This window comes from Palaemon carinicauda, chromosome 2 (assembly GCF_036898095.1).
Source record: "Palaemon carinicauda isolate YSFRI2023 chromosome 2, ASM3689809v2, whole genome shotgun sequence".
Taxonomy (NCBI): Eukaryota; Metazoa; Arthropoda; class Malacostraca; order Decapoda; family Palaemonidae; genus Palaemon; species Palaemon carinicauda.
In genome coordinates this window covers 193,198,470-193,213,715 of record NC_090726.1, presented here as the reverse complement: position 1 = coordinate 193,213,715, position 15,246 = coordinate 193,198,470, and the positions used below count along the sequence as shown (strand labels likewise).

The following is a 15,246-nucleotide window of genomic DNA, read 5'->3' as shown; positions in this document are numbered from 1 at the left end:
CTGCCACTGCTTTCAAAGGCTACTGCTCAGCTATGGGCATGGTCTATTGATTGAAGGGTATAGACCTCTCCCCTTCGTGGGAGCATTGAGCAGTCTTGCTCATCCCGGGACCTCAGGCCCCTGGAGTGGGATGTGACCCTTTTCCTCAAGGTCCTTATGCATACCCTGTTTGTGCCTTTAAGGAGGTCATGAGACAAGAGATCCAACTCTCAACCTCTCTTTTTGCTAGTCTTGCATTGGCAAAGAGATTAGGCGAGTTGCATGGAGACTTGTTTAGTCACCCACGCCGAGGGGCGGAAAGAGATTTCTTTCAGTTTTTTCCGCAATTCATAGCCAAAACCCAGAACCCGCCTGTGCATGACCCCAGTTTAGAGACTCCCTCCATTCATTCTCACTGTGAAGCGTAAGGTGGTGACTGAGGAGATGCTTTTGTGTCCCATGAGGGTTTTGCAGTGCTATTTAAAAAAAAAAACCGACACCTCAAGCCTAACTGTCAAAGACTTTTCATTAGCACAGGCAAGACCAAGAAATAAGTGTAAAAGAATCAATCCATAAATCACAACCAGTTTGACTCCATCTCCATATAACCTCAGGTAAGTGATAATATGGATGATCTTTTACTCTGTCCTGTATGGGCAATTTGTATTTACTTAAAATGTACATGTCATTGTCGTCCTAAAGTACAGAATCTTTTCGTCAGTACTGGTAAGAGGAAGAATTGTTGTTCAAACGCTCCTTTCAAGAGGGATTGTGATTATTTGCTAATCCTTAATCATATTACTACCTTTGCAGTCTCTCATTCACAGATGAGAGCATATCATCTAACATGGTGGGTTATGACCAATTACAGTACAACCTAAATATGGATCATGGAATGTAGGGGTGAAACGCATTTTTTCACATTACTGGACTGAGCACATTCATCCCAGGTTGTTTGCCATCCAAATGGCCAATGTGACTTCCTCCTACCTAAGGAAAACTTCCACGTTAAATTCAGTGGGCTAAGTGATGAAGGCCATAGTTTAGAAAAGACAGACCATCTTCATGTCCTTCTACCTATGGGAGTACAGTATACCCAAAGTTACTTGTGCTTAGTCCCATGGTAGCTGCTCAAGTACTGTAATTGCATAATCAGCCCAGCTCCCACAGGACAAAAAGCATCTTGTCTATGGTAACGTACAGGTGCAAGTCTGGAATGAATGGTAGAATGATTGGCTCTTCTCCTTCAATTCTCTGTTCCCCCTCTCATGGACAAAGCTGTCGAATCGTTGTGCTGGATCAGACCTGATGCTAGTAAGGTACAGCACACTTCGGAGCTCCAATCTTTATGGCTAAAGAAGAATATTCCCCATCCTCCCTAAAAGGGGAAGCATTGTAGAATTTATACCAACCTATTCATCATCATACAGATTTATTATTCCAAACTAATATCCCCTTAGGGGAAAGGTTTCTTTATTTGATTGAGTACATGCAGCCATGTACAGATCAGACCTTATCAGTCTTTTCATCCCTATGAAAGTCAGTGAGAAGGTTGCTGGAGTCATCGTTTAGCTCCCATTCAGGACCAAATGATGGACACTTCCAGAAAAGAAAATGAACCATTCAGTTTGGTTCCAAGAGGACTTACAACTCACCAAGCCGTAAGTCTAAAGAACAAGGATTTGTATGTCACATAGGAACAAATCACAAATTTTTAAGGTAATTTGTATCTTTCCTATCTATACAGTAGAAACCAAAGTCCTTTAATCCAACTTACCTCCTCAATCAACCCTCTGTCCTGGGCTGAAAGGTCAAAAGTTAGCCATTCCTGTTGGTAAAGGGGGCAACGCTCCTCGCCTGCACCCTTCACCAGCTGGTTAACAACTTAGTAACAAATTCTAATGATCGTCTGCCGCTCGCACTGAATCAATCTCCCTAATTAAAGGACTCGAGTTTGTACAGCTATGAAAAATACAAATTACTTTAAACATTTGTGATATTCCTAATCATTTAGCTACACAATTTAGATGAAATTTTTTCTGTGCCATGAATTGTATAAAGTAATTATTCACATGGGGAACGAAATTGCCTTGTGTAACCTTAGGGTAAATCGACACTTACAGCAAGAAAGATCTCATAAACCCTTGTTAGCAGCCTTACAACAGACATTCCAAACAAATAGAAATAAAGTCAAAGACTGTAGGTGAAGATTGAGTTTTTGATAAATTTGGGATAGTTATATTAATCAATAGCTAGAGAACTACTAAGACAACGACCTTCAGATAATAAATGATTGAGAAAATATTATGTTGAAATATAGTAAAATTAAGACCAGTCAAATGCTGGTCTGGTTTTTTTTAACTTTAGCAAGGGTGTCAGAACAAACGAAGTACTTGTGTAGAGATTTTTCATTTCATTATTTCAAGTAGCTGGGACAAAACACAGTAAAGGTATCAGTTTAAACTTACACTCCCCTTTCATATAACAGAGGAAAAATCACCCACAACAGAAACTCTGGTTAATGGAACTTCTGAAAGAACATCTTTTATACATAGTTGTATTTGGTCTTACATGACAAGATGCAATTTAATGTAAAAGGTAACTTAGTTAATAAAATTGTCAAACTGAGATTCCACACTAGACAATAAATGTCCAATGCCATTGTAATGTGTACAAATTACCTTAATATCAGAAGCACCATAGACATGAGGGTCTAATGGTTCTTGATTTGAGTTAAGCACGTAGTCCCCCAGCGTCACCCGAATCTGAGATGGTCGAGCCCTGGGAAGAACATTACAAAAAGATTATAAAGAAAATTTACCATAATCTTTATTAATCAATATAATGAACACTTTTTATAATTCAAATTTCAATTTTATGAATAGAACTTACCTGGCAGTTATATATACATAGCTAATTATCTCTATTTCGGCAGAATTTTTCTAAAACTAGGCAACCGCCTTGTGGTGGTTGGGTGGTAACACCCGTTAAAGGGTGGTAGGAGGAATCATTCCCGTTTTCTGTTCTTCAGTTCATCTCTGCCGGCCGGATCGACAACACGTTGGTCCGTCATTAAGAGTTTTTCTTCACTTTCCCTGCTCGGTGTACCAGTCTGCTTTTTTGGTGAAGTACTCTGATTTGGGGTTTTGGCGATCGTTGTATTTTGTTTTCTCTTAGCTTTTTTTGCTGTTTTTCATTATGAGTGAAAAGAGTCATTACCGTATCTGTGCGAATGAGGAATGTAAGGTGAGACTACCGAAAATGGCGGTAGATCCTCACACCGTTTGTTCTAATTGTAGGGGTTTTGTTTGTGCCCTTGATAATAGGTGCGGGGAATGTAAGGTTTTGAATGAGAAAGATTGGTTAATTATGAAGCGCTATGTGCGTAAGCTAGAGCTCGATAGAGTTAGGAGAGCTTCTAGGTCTAAGTCTAAGTCTGTTAGTGGTAAGGAAGACGAACTTAGCGTAGATTTATCTATTGATCCTATTATTGATTCCTCTTTGGAAGTTGATCCTTCCCTTGAGGTAGTAACTCCTGCACCTCCTACAGGTTCCGTATCTACGGATGACCCTCGGTAAGCTAGCCTGGCGGCCGAGTTGAAGGCCATTAAAGAACAACTGGAGGCCTTTAAAGGTAAGGAAAGTGAAAGTGCTTGTGTTAGTGCAGTGGAGGTGGCGACTGACCGAATCTGTCATACCCCTAGGCCTAGACCTCTACCAAGCTCCCAGGACCAAGGGAGAAGGTACGTCGATGACCGAAAGGGGGTGAGAGGTACGTACCCTCGGTCAGCCGTCGCCTCAGACAGTCCTGTTGTCGATTCCCAGGCTGCTCTTGACCGTCACGGGAAAGACGTGTCGGATGTGTTGTTTTCTTCTCCGAATTCGTCCAGACGTAAATGGAAGTATGAAGCTTCAAGACCTACTAAGAGGAGATGGAACCGCGACGAACGGTCTCGTTCTTTCTCTCCCGGTTCTAGCAGTTATGAACCTTGTCCGTCGGAGGATGATTTCGACTCCGTGCCTGTGAAAAGGGCGAAGCCTGCTGCCGAAGATCCTCCCCCTTCTACGAGTGTTATTCGTCAGCCCCCCCCTTCGGGTCCGCAAGACCCAGCTGATGTTGCTAAATCCTTTATGTCTGTCATGCAGGAACAACTTTTGACTTTAGTACAAGCCTTTAGCCGCCCTTACGCCCAGTCTGACAGACGTAAAGACGACTCGTTGCCGATTAAGAAGTCTGCTTCTAAGAGAGAACGGAGTTCTTCTTTAAAGAAAACTTCTCCCTCTCTACGCCAGGATGAGGAATGTGTGCTTTCGCTAGGCGATACTTCTTCGCGATACCAGGGCGATACGTTTTCTCGTTCTCGATACCGGGACGATACCTTATCGAACGACGCTGCTTCTCGTTCTCGATACCAAGACGATACCGCCTCCCGTTCACTTCGCCACGACGATACCTCCTCTCGTTCGCTTCGCCACGACGATACCTCCTCTCGTTCGCTTCGCCACGACGATACCTCCTCTCGTTCACGACGCCACGACGATACCGACCCTAGTTCTCGACGCCACGACGATACCGCCTCTCGTTCACGACGCCACGACGATACCGCCTCTCATTCTCGCCGCCACGACGATACCGCCTCTCGCTCTCGACGACAGAACGACTCTGCCTCTCGTTCTCGGTCCCAGGGCGATAACACCCTGCCTCTTCGGGACGATACTGCCTCTCGTCCCAAGGATTCTTCTAGCGCGGGACTCCAGGATGCAACCCGTCTTTTGCAGGATGATGCCTTTGATTTGCCCTTGTCGGGTTCTAAGGATCCTTCTTCTCTTTCGAAGGATATTGCAGATGTGGATCAGGACCTCGAGGATGTTTCTGATGACGATGATAATCCTGCCGACGCTGTGGGAGATTACAAAGTTCTCTCTCGCTCCCTTCTTGAACTTTTTGGAGAGGAATTCCAACCTGCTGCCCCTCAATCTCCTCAGTCCCAATTTAACAGAAAGAAGGCCAAGAAACAGTCGGCCTTCATCAAGATGAAGCTGTCTATCTCCGCAAAGAAGGCTCTCACGAAGATTGATGACTGGATGATGGAGCGGAGACAAACAGTTAAGACTTCCTTCTCGTTTCCACCAGCTCGTCTTGCTTCAAGAGCGGGTATGTGGTATGCAACTGGAGAACCTTTGGGTCTGGGAGTGCCTTCCTCCTCCAAGGGTGACTTCTCTGGTTTAGTGGACTCTGCTAGAAGGCATGCTCTCAACTCAGCCAAGGTCATGTGGTCGATGTCGGAGCTGGATCATCTCGTCAAAGGTATTTTTAGAGCCTTTGAGGTTTTTAGTTTCCTAGACTGGTCGCTTGGGACTCTCGCAAGGAAAACTGAACAGATGGAAGGATCTAGGGACCTTACCAGTATTATGTCCTGTATGGATAAGGCCCTCAGAGATGGGGCGAATGAGTTGGCTGCTCTGTTCTCAGCTGGGGTCCTAAAGAAGAGAGCTCTGCTTTGCTCTTTTGCTTCGAGGTCTGTTACCAATGCACAAAAGTCTGAGCTTCTTTACGCCCCCCTCTCTCAACATCTTTTTCCCGAGTCCCTGGTTAATGACATTACGCGTTCTCTGGCCCAAAAAGCCACCCAAGACCTATTATCTCGTTCTGCTCGTAAGCCCTTGGCAGCCCCTCCTTCTTCTTTGAAACGGGAGGAAAGGAGATTCCAGCAGCCCTTTCGGGGCAGGACTACTTCAAGACCAGATTTTAGAGGGAGAAGGCAAGATTCAGGACCAAGATCTACCAGGGGTTCTTTCAGACCTCGCTCCAGAAAATGAAGTTCGTCTCCTCCAGACAGTAGGCGCAAGACTGTCAGGTTTTTGGCAGTCTTGGAAGAGGAGAGGGGCGGACACCTGGTCCCTCTCAGTCATCAAGGAAGGATACAAGGTCCCCTTTCTGAAAAAACCTCCTCTCGCAGATGCTCCGCTGGCCTTAGTAGCCCGGTACTCAGATCCGGGGAAACAGAAGGCCTTAGTAGACCTTGTCAACCAAATGCTAGACAAGGGGGCGATAGAACCGGTTCGGGATCTATCCTCCCCAGGCTTTTACAATCGCCTGTTTCTGGTCCCCAAGAACTCGGGCGGATGGAGACCCGTCCTGGATGTCAGCGCTCTCAACGTATTTGTGGAGAAGACAAAGTTCTCCATGGAGACGACTCAGTCGGTGCTGGCGTCAGTACGTCCAGGGGACTGGATGGTGTCCCTCGACTTGCAGGACGCATATTTCCATGTCCCCATCCATCCGACTTCGAGGAAGTACCTGAGATTTGTAATGGAGGGCAAGTGCTTCCAATTCAGAGCTCTTTGCTTCGGTCTCAGCACGGCTCCTCAAGTCTTCACCAGGGTAATGGCGAATGTGTCAGGTTGGCTGCATCAGGAGGGGATAAGGATATCCTTCTATCTGGACGATTGGCTGATTCGTTCACGATCGAGGGAGAAATGTCTGGAGGATTTACGGAAGACTTTTATGATGGCTCAAGATCTAGGCCTGGTCATCAACAGGGAAAAGTCTCAGATCAGACCGAATCAGACTATTCTCTATTTGGGGATAGTTCTGAATTCAGTTCTTTTTCGGGCTTCTCCCTCTCAGGAAAGACAGACCAAGTGTCTCGTAAAAGTCAGAACTTTCCTGGACAAGAAGAGATGCACAGCGAAGGAGTGGATGAGTTTGCTGGGGACTCTATCCTCCCTCGAACAGTTTGTCTCTCTGGGGAGACTCCACCTAAGGCCTCTTCAGCACTTTCTTTCGAAGACATGGAACAGAAAGATGCAGGAAGACTCCTTTTCCTTCCCCATTCCAATAGAAGTCAAGACTCTTCTGAAGTGGTGGCTGGACCCAACCTTGTTAGGGGAAGGGATCTCCTTACACAAGAAGAACCCAGACCTAGTGTTGTTTTCAGACGCATCAGAGTCAGGCTGGGGGGCAACACTAGGAAGCAAGGAGGTCTCAGGCTATTGGGAAGGAATTCAGCTGGGATGGCACATCAACAACAAGGAGCTGATGGCCATTTTTCTGGGGCTAAAGGCCTTCAAGGACTTGGTGTCTGGGAAGATTGTGGAGGTCAACTCGGACAACACCACAGCTCTTGCTTACATCAGGAAGCAAGGAGGGACTCACTCTCTGTCTCTCTTCGAGACAGCAAGAGAGCTCCTTCTTTGGGCGAAGGAGAACAGGATAAACCTGCTGACGAGGTTTGTTCAGGGACAGAAGAATGTGAGGGCGGACATGCTCAGCAGGAAAGGGCAGGTCCTTCCCACAGAATGGACCCTCAACCAACAGGTCTGTCAGAGTCTCTGGAGGCTGTGGGGGAGACCCCTCATCGATCTTTTCGCCTCCAACTTATCCAAGAGGATCCCCATCTATTGCTCCCTAGTTCGGGACAGAGAGGCAATAGCAGTAGACGCCTTTTTGATGGATTGGACGGGGATGGACACTTATGCTTTTCCCCCGTTCAAGATCATCAATCTGGTAGTCAGGAAATTCGCCCTCCTCGATTCGGGACGGATGATCCTGATAGCTCCGTTCTGGCCGATGAGGGAATGGTTCACGGAGGTGGTGGACTTGTTGATGGACTTTCCAAGAAGCCTCCCTGCAAGTCCAAATCTGCTCAGACAACCCCACTTCAAGAGATATCATCAAAACCCCCTCGCTCTCAATCTGACTGCCTTCAGACTATCGAGAAGCTCGTCAGATCGAGAGGCTTTTCAGCGCAAGCTGCGAAAGCTATCGCCAGAGCGAGGAGGGTCTCTTCGCAGAGGGTCTACCAGTCCAAGTGGGAGACTTTTAGGGCTTGGTGTAGGAAGCACAAGATTTCCTCATCCACTACCTCTGTGAGCCAGATTGCGGATTTCTTGTTGTACCTCAGACAGGACGCTAAGCTAGCTGTGTCCACTATCAAAGGGTACAAAAGTATGCTCTCTTCCGTCTGTCGGCATAGAGCCTTGGACTTGTCTCGCGATAAGGACTTACATGACCTCTTGAAGTCTTTTGAGACGACCAAGCAGACCCAGTTAAAGCCCCCTTCTTGGAACCTTGATGTGGTTCTTAAATTTCTGTGCACCAAGAGATTTGAGCCCATCTCACAGGCTCCCCTTAGGGAGGTTACCAAGAAGACCCTCTTTCTTTTGGCCTTAGCAACAGCTAAAAGAGTTAGTGAAGTCCATGCAATTGAAAAACAGGTAGGCTTCAATCTGAATGGGGCAGTTTGTGCCTTGAGATTAGACTTTCTCGCTAAGAACGAGAACCCTTCTAAGCCCTGGCCGAGGACCTTTGAGGTTCCTAACTTGACCAACCTAGTGGGTCAAGAGCAAGAGAGGCTGCTCTGTCCAGTAAGAGCCCTCAAGACCTACTTGTCTCGCACAAAAAGTGTGAGAGGCTCTTCTAGCTCCCTGTGGTGTTCTGTGAAAGATCCTCAAAAGCCCCTTTCCAAGAACGCTTTGTCCTTTTTCCTGAGGGAAGTGATAAGAGAAGCGCATCTCTTGTGTGAGGAGGAACACTTCGGACGTTTAAAAGTGCAAGCTCACGAAGTGAGGGCCATAGCGACCTCGCTTGCTTACCGCAAGAACATGTCGCTCTGTCAAATTATGGATGCGACATTCTGGAGGAGCAACTCTGTGTTCGCCTCTCATTACCTCAGAGAGGTGAGGGTGGATTATGAGAAATGTTATACCTTGGGACCATACGTAGCTACGGCTTCTGTATTAGGCAAAGGAGTTACTACCTCCCCTCAACCTTAGTTTTGTTTACTTGTACATAGGTTGGTGTATTTTTTATTGGTTGTCTGAGGACTTCGACTTGTGTACAGTCACCTCAGTCTAGTTAGATAATTTTTATCTACTTTGCAAATGTTAGGTGGTTGGTTTGGTAAAGTTGCGGTTTTTTATTTTGGGCAATAGGTAGTCCTGAAGTCTAGTCAGATTGTTGGTCTCACCCCGTTGACAGACTCGATTGAGTGTTTTCAGCACTGCAGGTCACATCCTGGCTGACACTCCTAAGGGAAAGCGACTCAAGAGGCAGGAACCTTTGAAGTCAGCTACCTTAGCAGGTAAGGAATCAAGGTGTTTATTTATCCTACAACTTTTTTTGGTTGTTTCCCCAACGATGTTACTGTCTATCACCCTCCTCCAAGTGTGTTAATCAGCTATGTATATATAACTGCCAGGTAAGTTCTATTCATAAAAATGGAGTTTTTATGATAAAACAAAGTTTTATGAATACTTACCTGGCAGTTATATATACATTCAAAGGCCCACCCACCTCCCCTCAGGAGACAGGTCGGGCATAGATGAACTGAAGAACAGAAAACGGGAATGATTCCTCCTACCACCCTTTAACGGGTGTTACCACCCAACCACCACAAGGCGGTTGCCTAGTTTTAGAAAAATTCTGCCGAAATAGAGATAATTAGCTATGTATATATAACTGCCAGGTAAGTATTCATAAAACTTTGTTTTATCATAAAAACTCCATTTTATACAACACAGCAATATTTAACAAGGCAAAAAGCATGGGAATTTTTTAAGAGAGTAATGGAAATACTGCAGCTATCGACAGCAAAAATAAGCATTTGACAAAGGACGGCTGAAGAAGCTCTGTCTTTAGTAAAATACTGTATCTTGTTGACACACTAAAACTTTGTGTATCAATGGTCGGGAATAAGTGAACTGTAATATATAACGTTTGCATTTAGGTTAAAAACAAACGGGGATTCAGTGAAAGGAAAGAACAAGTTATAATTTTAAGGAAAAATATTTTAGAAAACAGGAGTGAATTACTGTACATGGATTGCATTACTGTATTGCACTTACATTATAATTATTATCTAATGAGTTTCAGGACAGCATGAAAGCATCACTACCTCGGGTAAAGATAAAAGTAATTGATTAATGAGAAGATGCTTACCTGGCAACGCAGTGTCCAGCTGTGACAACATGGTACTGGTTGATGAGAGAGCCACCACACCGACTCGACCCAATCCGAATGTAAGCCTAAGGGGTTCAGGGAATGTCAAAGGGATGGGAGGAAATGCAAAATATCATGAACAACACCTGATCATTGTGATTAGATGAGTTATGGCCCTTTTCATGTAATATAATTGGCATCATCTTGAAATTTTATGTTAAAAGTAGGTAGCTGTAATTTATTCATAGGAACATACTGTAACAACTGCAGATTGAATATTATTTATTGCTTATTCATTAGCATAGAGTATACAAAACTGATATTTGAAATATTTGTAGAAATGTAATACTGAATGGCTAATTGATAAAAGAAAAATTTCAAAGTTTAGTAGGGTTCTTTCAAAATGTCAAAGCTCCTTTACTTTTATGCAGGGGTTTGCTAAGCTGTGAAAGTACTGTAAAATTATTTGGAATTTGACTTTTATAGAAATTGTTTTTAATAAAAAAAAAAATCTGGAATTTGTATCTTCAAAACTGAGCCACAAAAATATATTGCATTTTAAAAATATTTTATAACTATAACATTATGAGTATTCCCATGTGTATATTTTGATATTAAAGTCTCAGAGGGAATATCATATTGTCAATTCAAATATTTTAGATACATTAAAAATATGATCAAATATTCTCCAATTTCCCAGAAGTAAGATGCAAAATTGTCAGTTGGTCAACAAGAATATTCTCAGTACATGGTGGTTTGAAGTCATGGTAATGATACATAGAAGGAAAGGTACGGTATATTAAATGTAGTAGTTATATTTAGAAGGAAAGGTTTAACAAATGTATTTTTAGAACTATGTAAGAATTAGAGGTATTTGGTATGTAACAGTTAAAAAAGTGAGAGGTAAAAAAAATAAATTTGATTTTCAAAACAAAACTAATGATTTTGATGGTACTACTTTTTTTTTCAATTAAGTCCTCGTTTTGAGCAGCATACTTCACTTTTCATTAAGTGGGAAGAAATGCAAATGCTATTGCAGTATTATTTTTCTTTCAACCATCAAAACAAGGATAAACATGTTAAATTTATACATTAACTCAAATTTAAGGAATGGAAAGCTTCATAGATTTTCTTAAAACCATATTTTAGTCAAGTATCTTATTTCATTACTTCTTCCTGAATGTTAATTTTAATTTTCCAAAATGGATACACACATGGTTGTTATAATTGAAATATTCAAATCCACTTGTGTGTGTGTGTGTGTTTAAGATTTTAGAGTTTTTCTTCACAGAATTAACAACAAATAAGGGACTGGGGGAAGAAGTCATAGTTGGTACAGTCCTGAAAACTACTAAGTAAGTACAAGTACATTTCTCATAGAATTAATGAAGTGTTTCGAGGTGTCTCAATCATTATCATTGTCTCCTTAAGCTGAAAATACCCTGAGTGTGTATTACTTGTGCAAAAACCAAAGAAACATGTTTTTAACAATTAAATTTTCAACAATTGCATATAATGTGTTCCATACAATTTGCTTAAAAGAGGAACCAGGCACTTTAGTCCTTGATGAAATGAAAAAAGAAAAATGAGGTTAAGTCTGCATTCTGGCATGCGCGAAGTCTGGCCCACCAGTCCGAGCCAAGGCTTTTTCTCATTCATTGTTTTTCGGGTGGGTGAGAAGCGAGAAGACAGTACAGTTGGGAGAAATTTTTTTTTTAATTAATGAAAAAAATTATTTCATGAAAACAAAATTTTTGTTTATTACATAGCCATTACTGTAATTAACATTATCCAAAGTCCCAATTGTTTTTCTTAAGTGATAGGTGGGTTTGTTCAAAGATCTTCCAGGATTAATAAAAGAATCAGATCCTTAACTTGCCAGTGCATAAAGGTACTGGTGATTGGAAGACAAAACCTTAGCAAGCAAAATAACTAGAGGATATTCAACTCAAAGTTCAGGATAATTTACTTCATAAGACCTATCTGCTCCTGTTGTTGGTAAAGAGTTCCGTAATGCCATAGGGAACTCCTTGGAGTGATAATGCGGTAGATGACAGTGTTACATGGATTAGTAACCCAATGAGAACCACATCGTGAAAAATATCTTAATGGATATGTAAATGTATGGGTAGGAAGAAGACATACACATTCATGACATGGGAACATAAATCACAAGGGAGTTCCTAATTCACTCTTTACATAGAACCCAATGAAAAAGAATAGGCTGTGACATTAAAAGTGAGGATATGTTCTCTCTTAAAAAGCTCTGATCTAGAGGAAAATTCCCTTGACTTGTTTTATTTCCTCATTAAAGAGTAGTTTACCCTCAAATTTCAAATTGAGTTGTCTGAGCCGATTTGAAATAATGATCTAGTTATTGCATGGTGTGTGCCTTTCATATAATTTGTAGCTCTTTAAATGCAGGCGAATGGCTCAAAAGAGAAAACTGAAACTCCTTGATCGTGATATTGAATAAAAGCGAAATGATAGTGTAAAAGGTTTAATCTGGTTCATATCTTGACAACAAGGTAGACCTATTGACTTTCAATCCATAATATTTGTTACTATGCCTGCAAATACTACTAGAAAGATGGTTTTCAATGTGATGTTGACTAAGGAAGCCTGATCCAAAGGGTCAGGTTGAGAATGACTAAGGCTTCTATAACTATGAACCACTTTCTTAAAATGTGAACATATTGTATTAAATCCATAGGAGATTCTATAATGGAACCAAGATTTAAAAAAATTCATGCTAAAGCAAACTTGTACCTATCTCAGCTAATCCTGCCAACTTTTGTTGTTTAGACATTTTCAAGGCTAAAGAGACACCTGCTCTCAGTGTATTCAAATGCGACTCAATTCTTCTGGTTAACAGGGATTCTAGAATTTTATCATTATTGGAAGGGTCCAAAACATGAAGCTCTTCAAGTTCTGAATCAAATATAGCTCCATTAACTAGAATTTTTTTAATTTTCTTTTTTTGCAGTTTTTTTTCTGTTCTGGAAAACAGAAATTTCTGTAAACTTAGGAAGGGGAGAAGAAAATACTTATAAGGGTAAAAATTACTCATGTAAGAAAATGATTAGTGGAAATAGTTCTTCCAAAACTGGGTATTTGCTCTATCAACAGATAGTTGGCTAGTTGTTGGTGAGTCTGGAATCATTCTTTGAAGATCTACTTGATTGGATAACACTGCTGGATTAACTCTGGTTAAACATATGGTATTCAGAGCAACAGTTGTAGCTATGGTGCTTATTGTCATGATTTCTAATAACAAAATAATTGGATGAAAGAGCCAACAGGAGAATTGTGAAGATTTAAGAAATTGGGGGATACCTTAATAAACAAATTCTGGTCATGGCTGTGGTCTTATAGAAAGGGTGAAGCTACCATGAACAAGGCCCTGTTTATCACAGCAACTCTCTTCCTGACTTGACTGTTAGAGTAACGCTGAAAAGTACGTTGTCGTCAAAATCGCTCTTGGTTTGGAGACTTGACAAAGAAAAATATTCCTTGGGTTGATTCCTAGCTCTGCTCACTGGTTTATTGTAGCAGAGACCTGATATCGACACATCTAAAGATGGAAAATCCTTAATGGCAAAAGTAAATAGAAAGCTTGTTGAATTACACTGTAAAATCACCCACAACAGAAACTTTGACTAATGGAAGTTCTTGTAAAAAAAGAAAAAAAAATAACATTTAAAATAATTTGCTTTTTTCCCTAATACAAACCTGTAGTTATTTATATGGATTATCTTTTGGCAAAGCTGGAAGGTAGCCAAATAGACTAAAAAGTGTGAGGTGGCAACCCTAACTAACCACTGTCGTAGGTAGGTAGGGGTGGCTGGAGGTACAGACACATATCTCCACTCACAGCTCGCAGAGCTGCCTCACTTTTCGATTGCAGGCAGGACAATTTATATAAATAACTACAGGTTTGTATTAGTTAGGGAAAAATACAAATTATTTCAAAATTTGTTATTTGCTCCTTCACTAACAAACCTTTGTTATTTATGTGGATGACTTACTCCTAGATGGGTGGAAGTCCGACTTCTGGCTTAGTCAATGACCTGGGTTTTCCTAGTACTGAGGATAAACCTTGACACCTTGCTAATAATTCACATGGTGAGTGTTATTGCGGCCTGAGCAATCTGTGTGGTTGTGGACATAGCATATGAACGTCTAGGTAAGAGTATTTGAGTTCCTAAACAGGAATATTACACCTTTAGATGTTTCCAATGTTTACCTTGGAGGAAACATTGGGGACATGAACAAGTATAACTAGTTATTGTCTATACTAGGATACACAAGAGAAATGGTTTTTACCTCCAGAACCTGAAGCCAGCTTGCAGAGAAACTCGAGGCACTGTTCCCCAAGAGAGGGGAAGATGAAGAAAGGAAAAGCCAGACATACTTTTATTCATCCCAGACTTAACCCAGGTAACCAATGCCCTCGACCAACTGCTACTTGTCCAACAAGGAGCCCGAGGTATTCTTAAACCACTTGTGTAGCCATCACAGGGCCGATAGAAAACGTATCGAGCCTCCTGTGGGTCACATCTTTGAGGTAGTGGGCGGTGAAGGTCCTTTGACGCTTCCACATACCCGCTTGCAGAACTTGTGATATAGAGAAGTTACGTTCAAGTGCCAGGGACGTACTGATGCCCCTAACATCATGAGCTCTAGGTCTTCGAGCTTGAGGAGGGTCATGTTTGAGGGTATAGTCTATGACTTTGCGGATCCAAGAAAAGATGGTGTTCTTGGTGACCCTCCTCTTAGTTCTGCCCGAGCTGACAAATAAGGCTGAAAGCTGGGGTCTTATTGTTGCAGTGCATTTAAGATAATATCTCAAGCTCCTCACTGGGCAAAGTAACAATTGATTTGGGTCATTGCTTACAGAACGTAGACTCTTATTCTGAAACGGCCCGAATCTATGGTCTTAGCAATAAACTCAGGGACAAAGCCAAGTATCACCTCCCCCATCACCTTGAATGGGCGATGTTGTACAAGAGACCATGAGGTCCCCTAACTCTCTTTGTAGATGCTAAAGCGAGTTGGAACGCCATCTTCAAAGTGAGGTTACGGTCTGTTGCATGGCATAGTGGTTTATAAGGAGGACCCTTTAGAGATCTCACAACACGAACCACATTCCAAGGAGGAGGTCTAATCTCTGACTGGGGGCAAGTGATCTCATAACTCCGTATGAGTAAGGAAAGCTCCAATGAAGAAGAAAGAGCCACTCCATTCAATCTAAAGGCTAGGCTTAAGGCTGAGTGATAGCCTTTCAACACCGAGACCGAAAGAAGTCTTTCCTCTCGAAGGTA

At 42.1% G+C, this 15,246-nt stretch overlaps 1 protein-coding gene and 1 long non-coding RNA gene across 4 annotated transcripts in view; one reads left to right on the top strand and one right to left on the bottom strand.

The window, feature by feature from the left end:
* The window catches only part of LOC137629084 (uncharacterized), a 293,593-nt gene that overhangs the window by 16,001 nt on the left and 262,346 nt on the right, over window positions 1–15,246 (bottom strand). For all 3 annotated transcript variants that reach the window (XM_068360354.1, XM_068360367.1, XM_068360360.1), the window contains 2 exons: window positions 9,923–10,008; window positions 2,661–2,760 (listed from right to left, as the gene is read on the bottom strand). In XM_068360354.1, coding sequence (XP_068216455.1) covers window positions 2,661–2,760; window positions 9,923–10,008 — 186 coding nt within the window. The remainder of the gene's footprint in view (window positions 1–2,660; window positions 2,761–9,922; window positions 10,009–15,246) is intronic.
* Window positions 1–15,246, top strand: part of LOC137629105 (uncharacterized) — an 87,445-nt gene that overhangs the window by 66,785 nt on the left and 5,414 nt on the right. Inside the window, exons 3-5 of the long non-coding RNA XR_011041447.1 lie at window positions 9,857–10,002; window positions 10,623–10,711; window positions 11,214–11,277. This is a non-coding gene — a long non-coding RNA (uncharacterized lncRNA). The remainder of the gene's footprint in view (window positions 1–9,856; window positions 10,003–10,622; window positions 10,712–11,213; window positions 11,278–15,246) is intronic.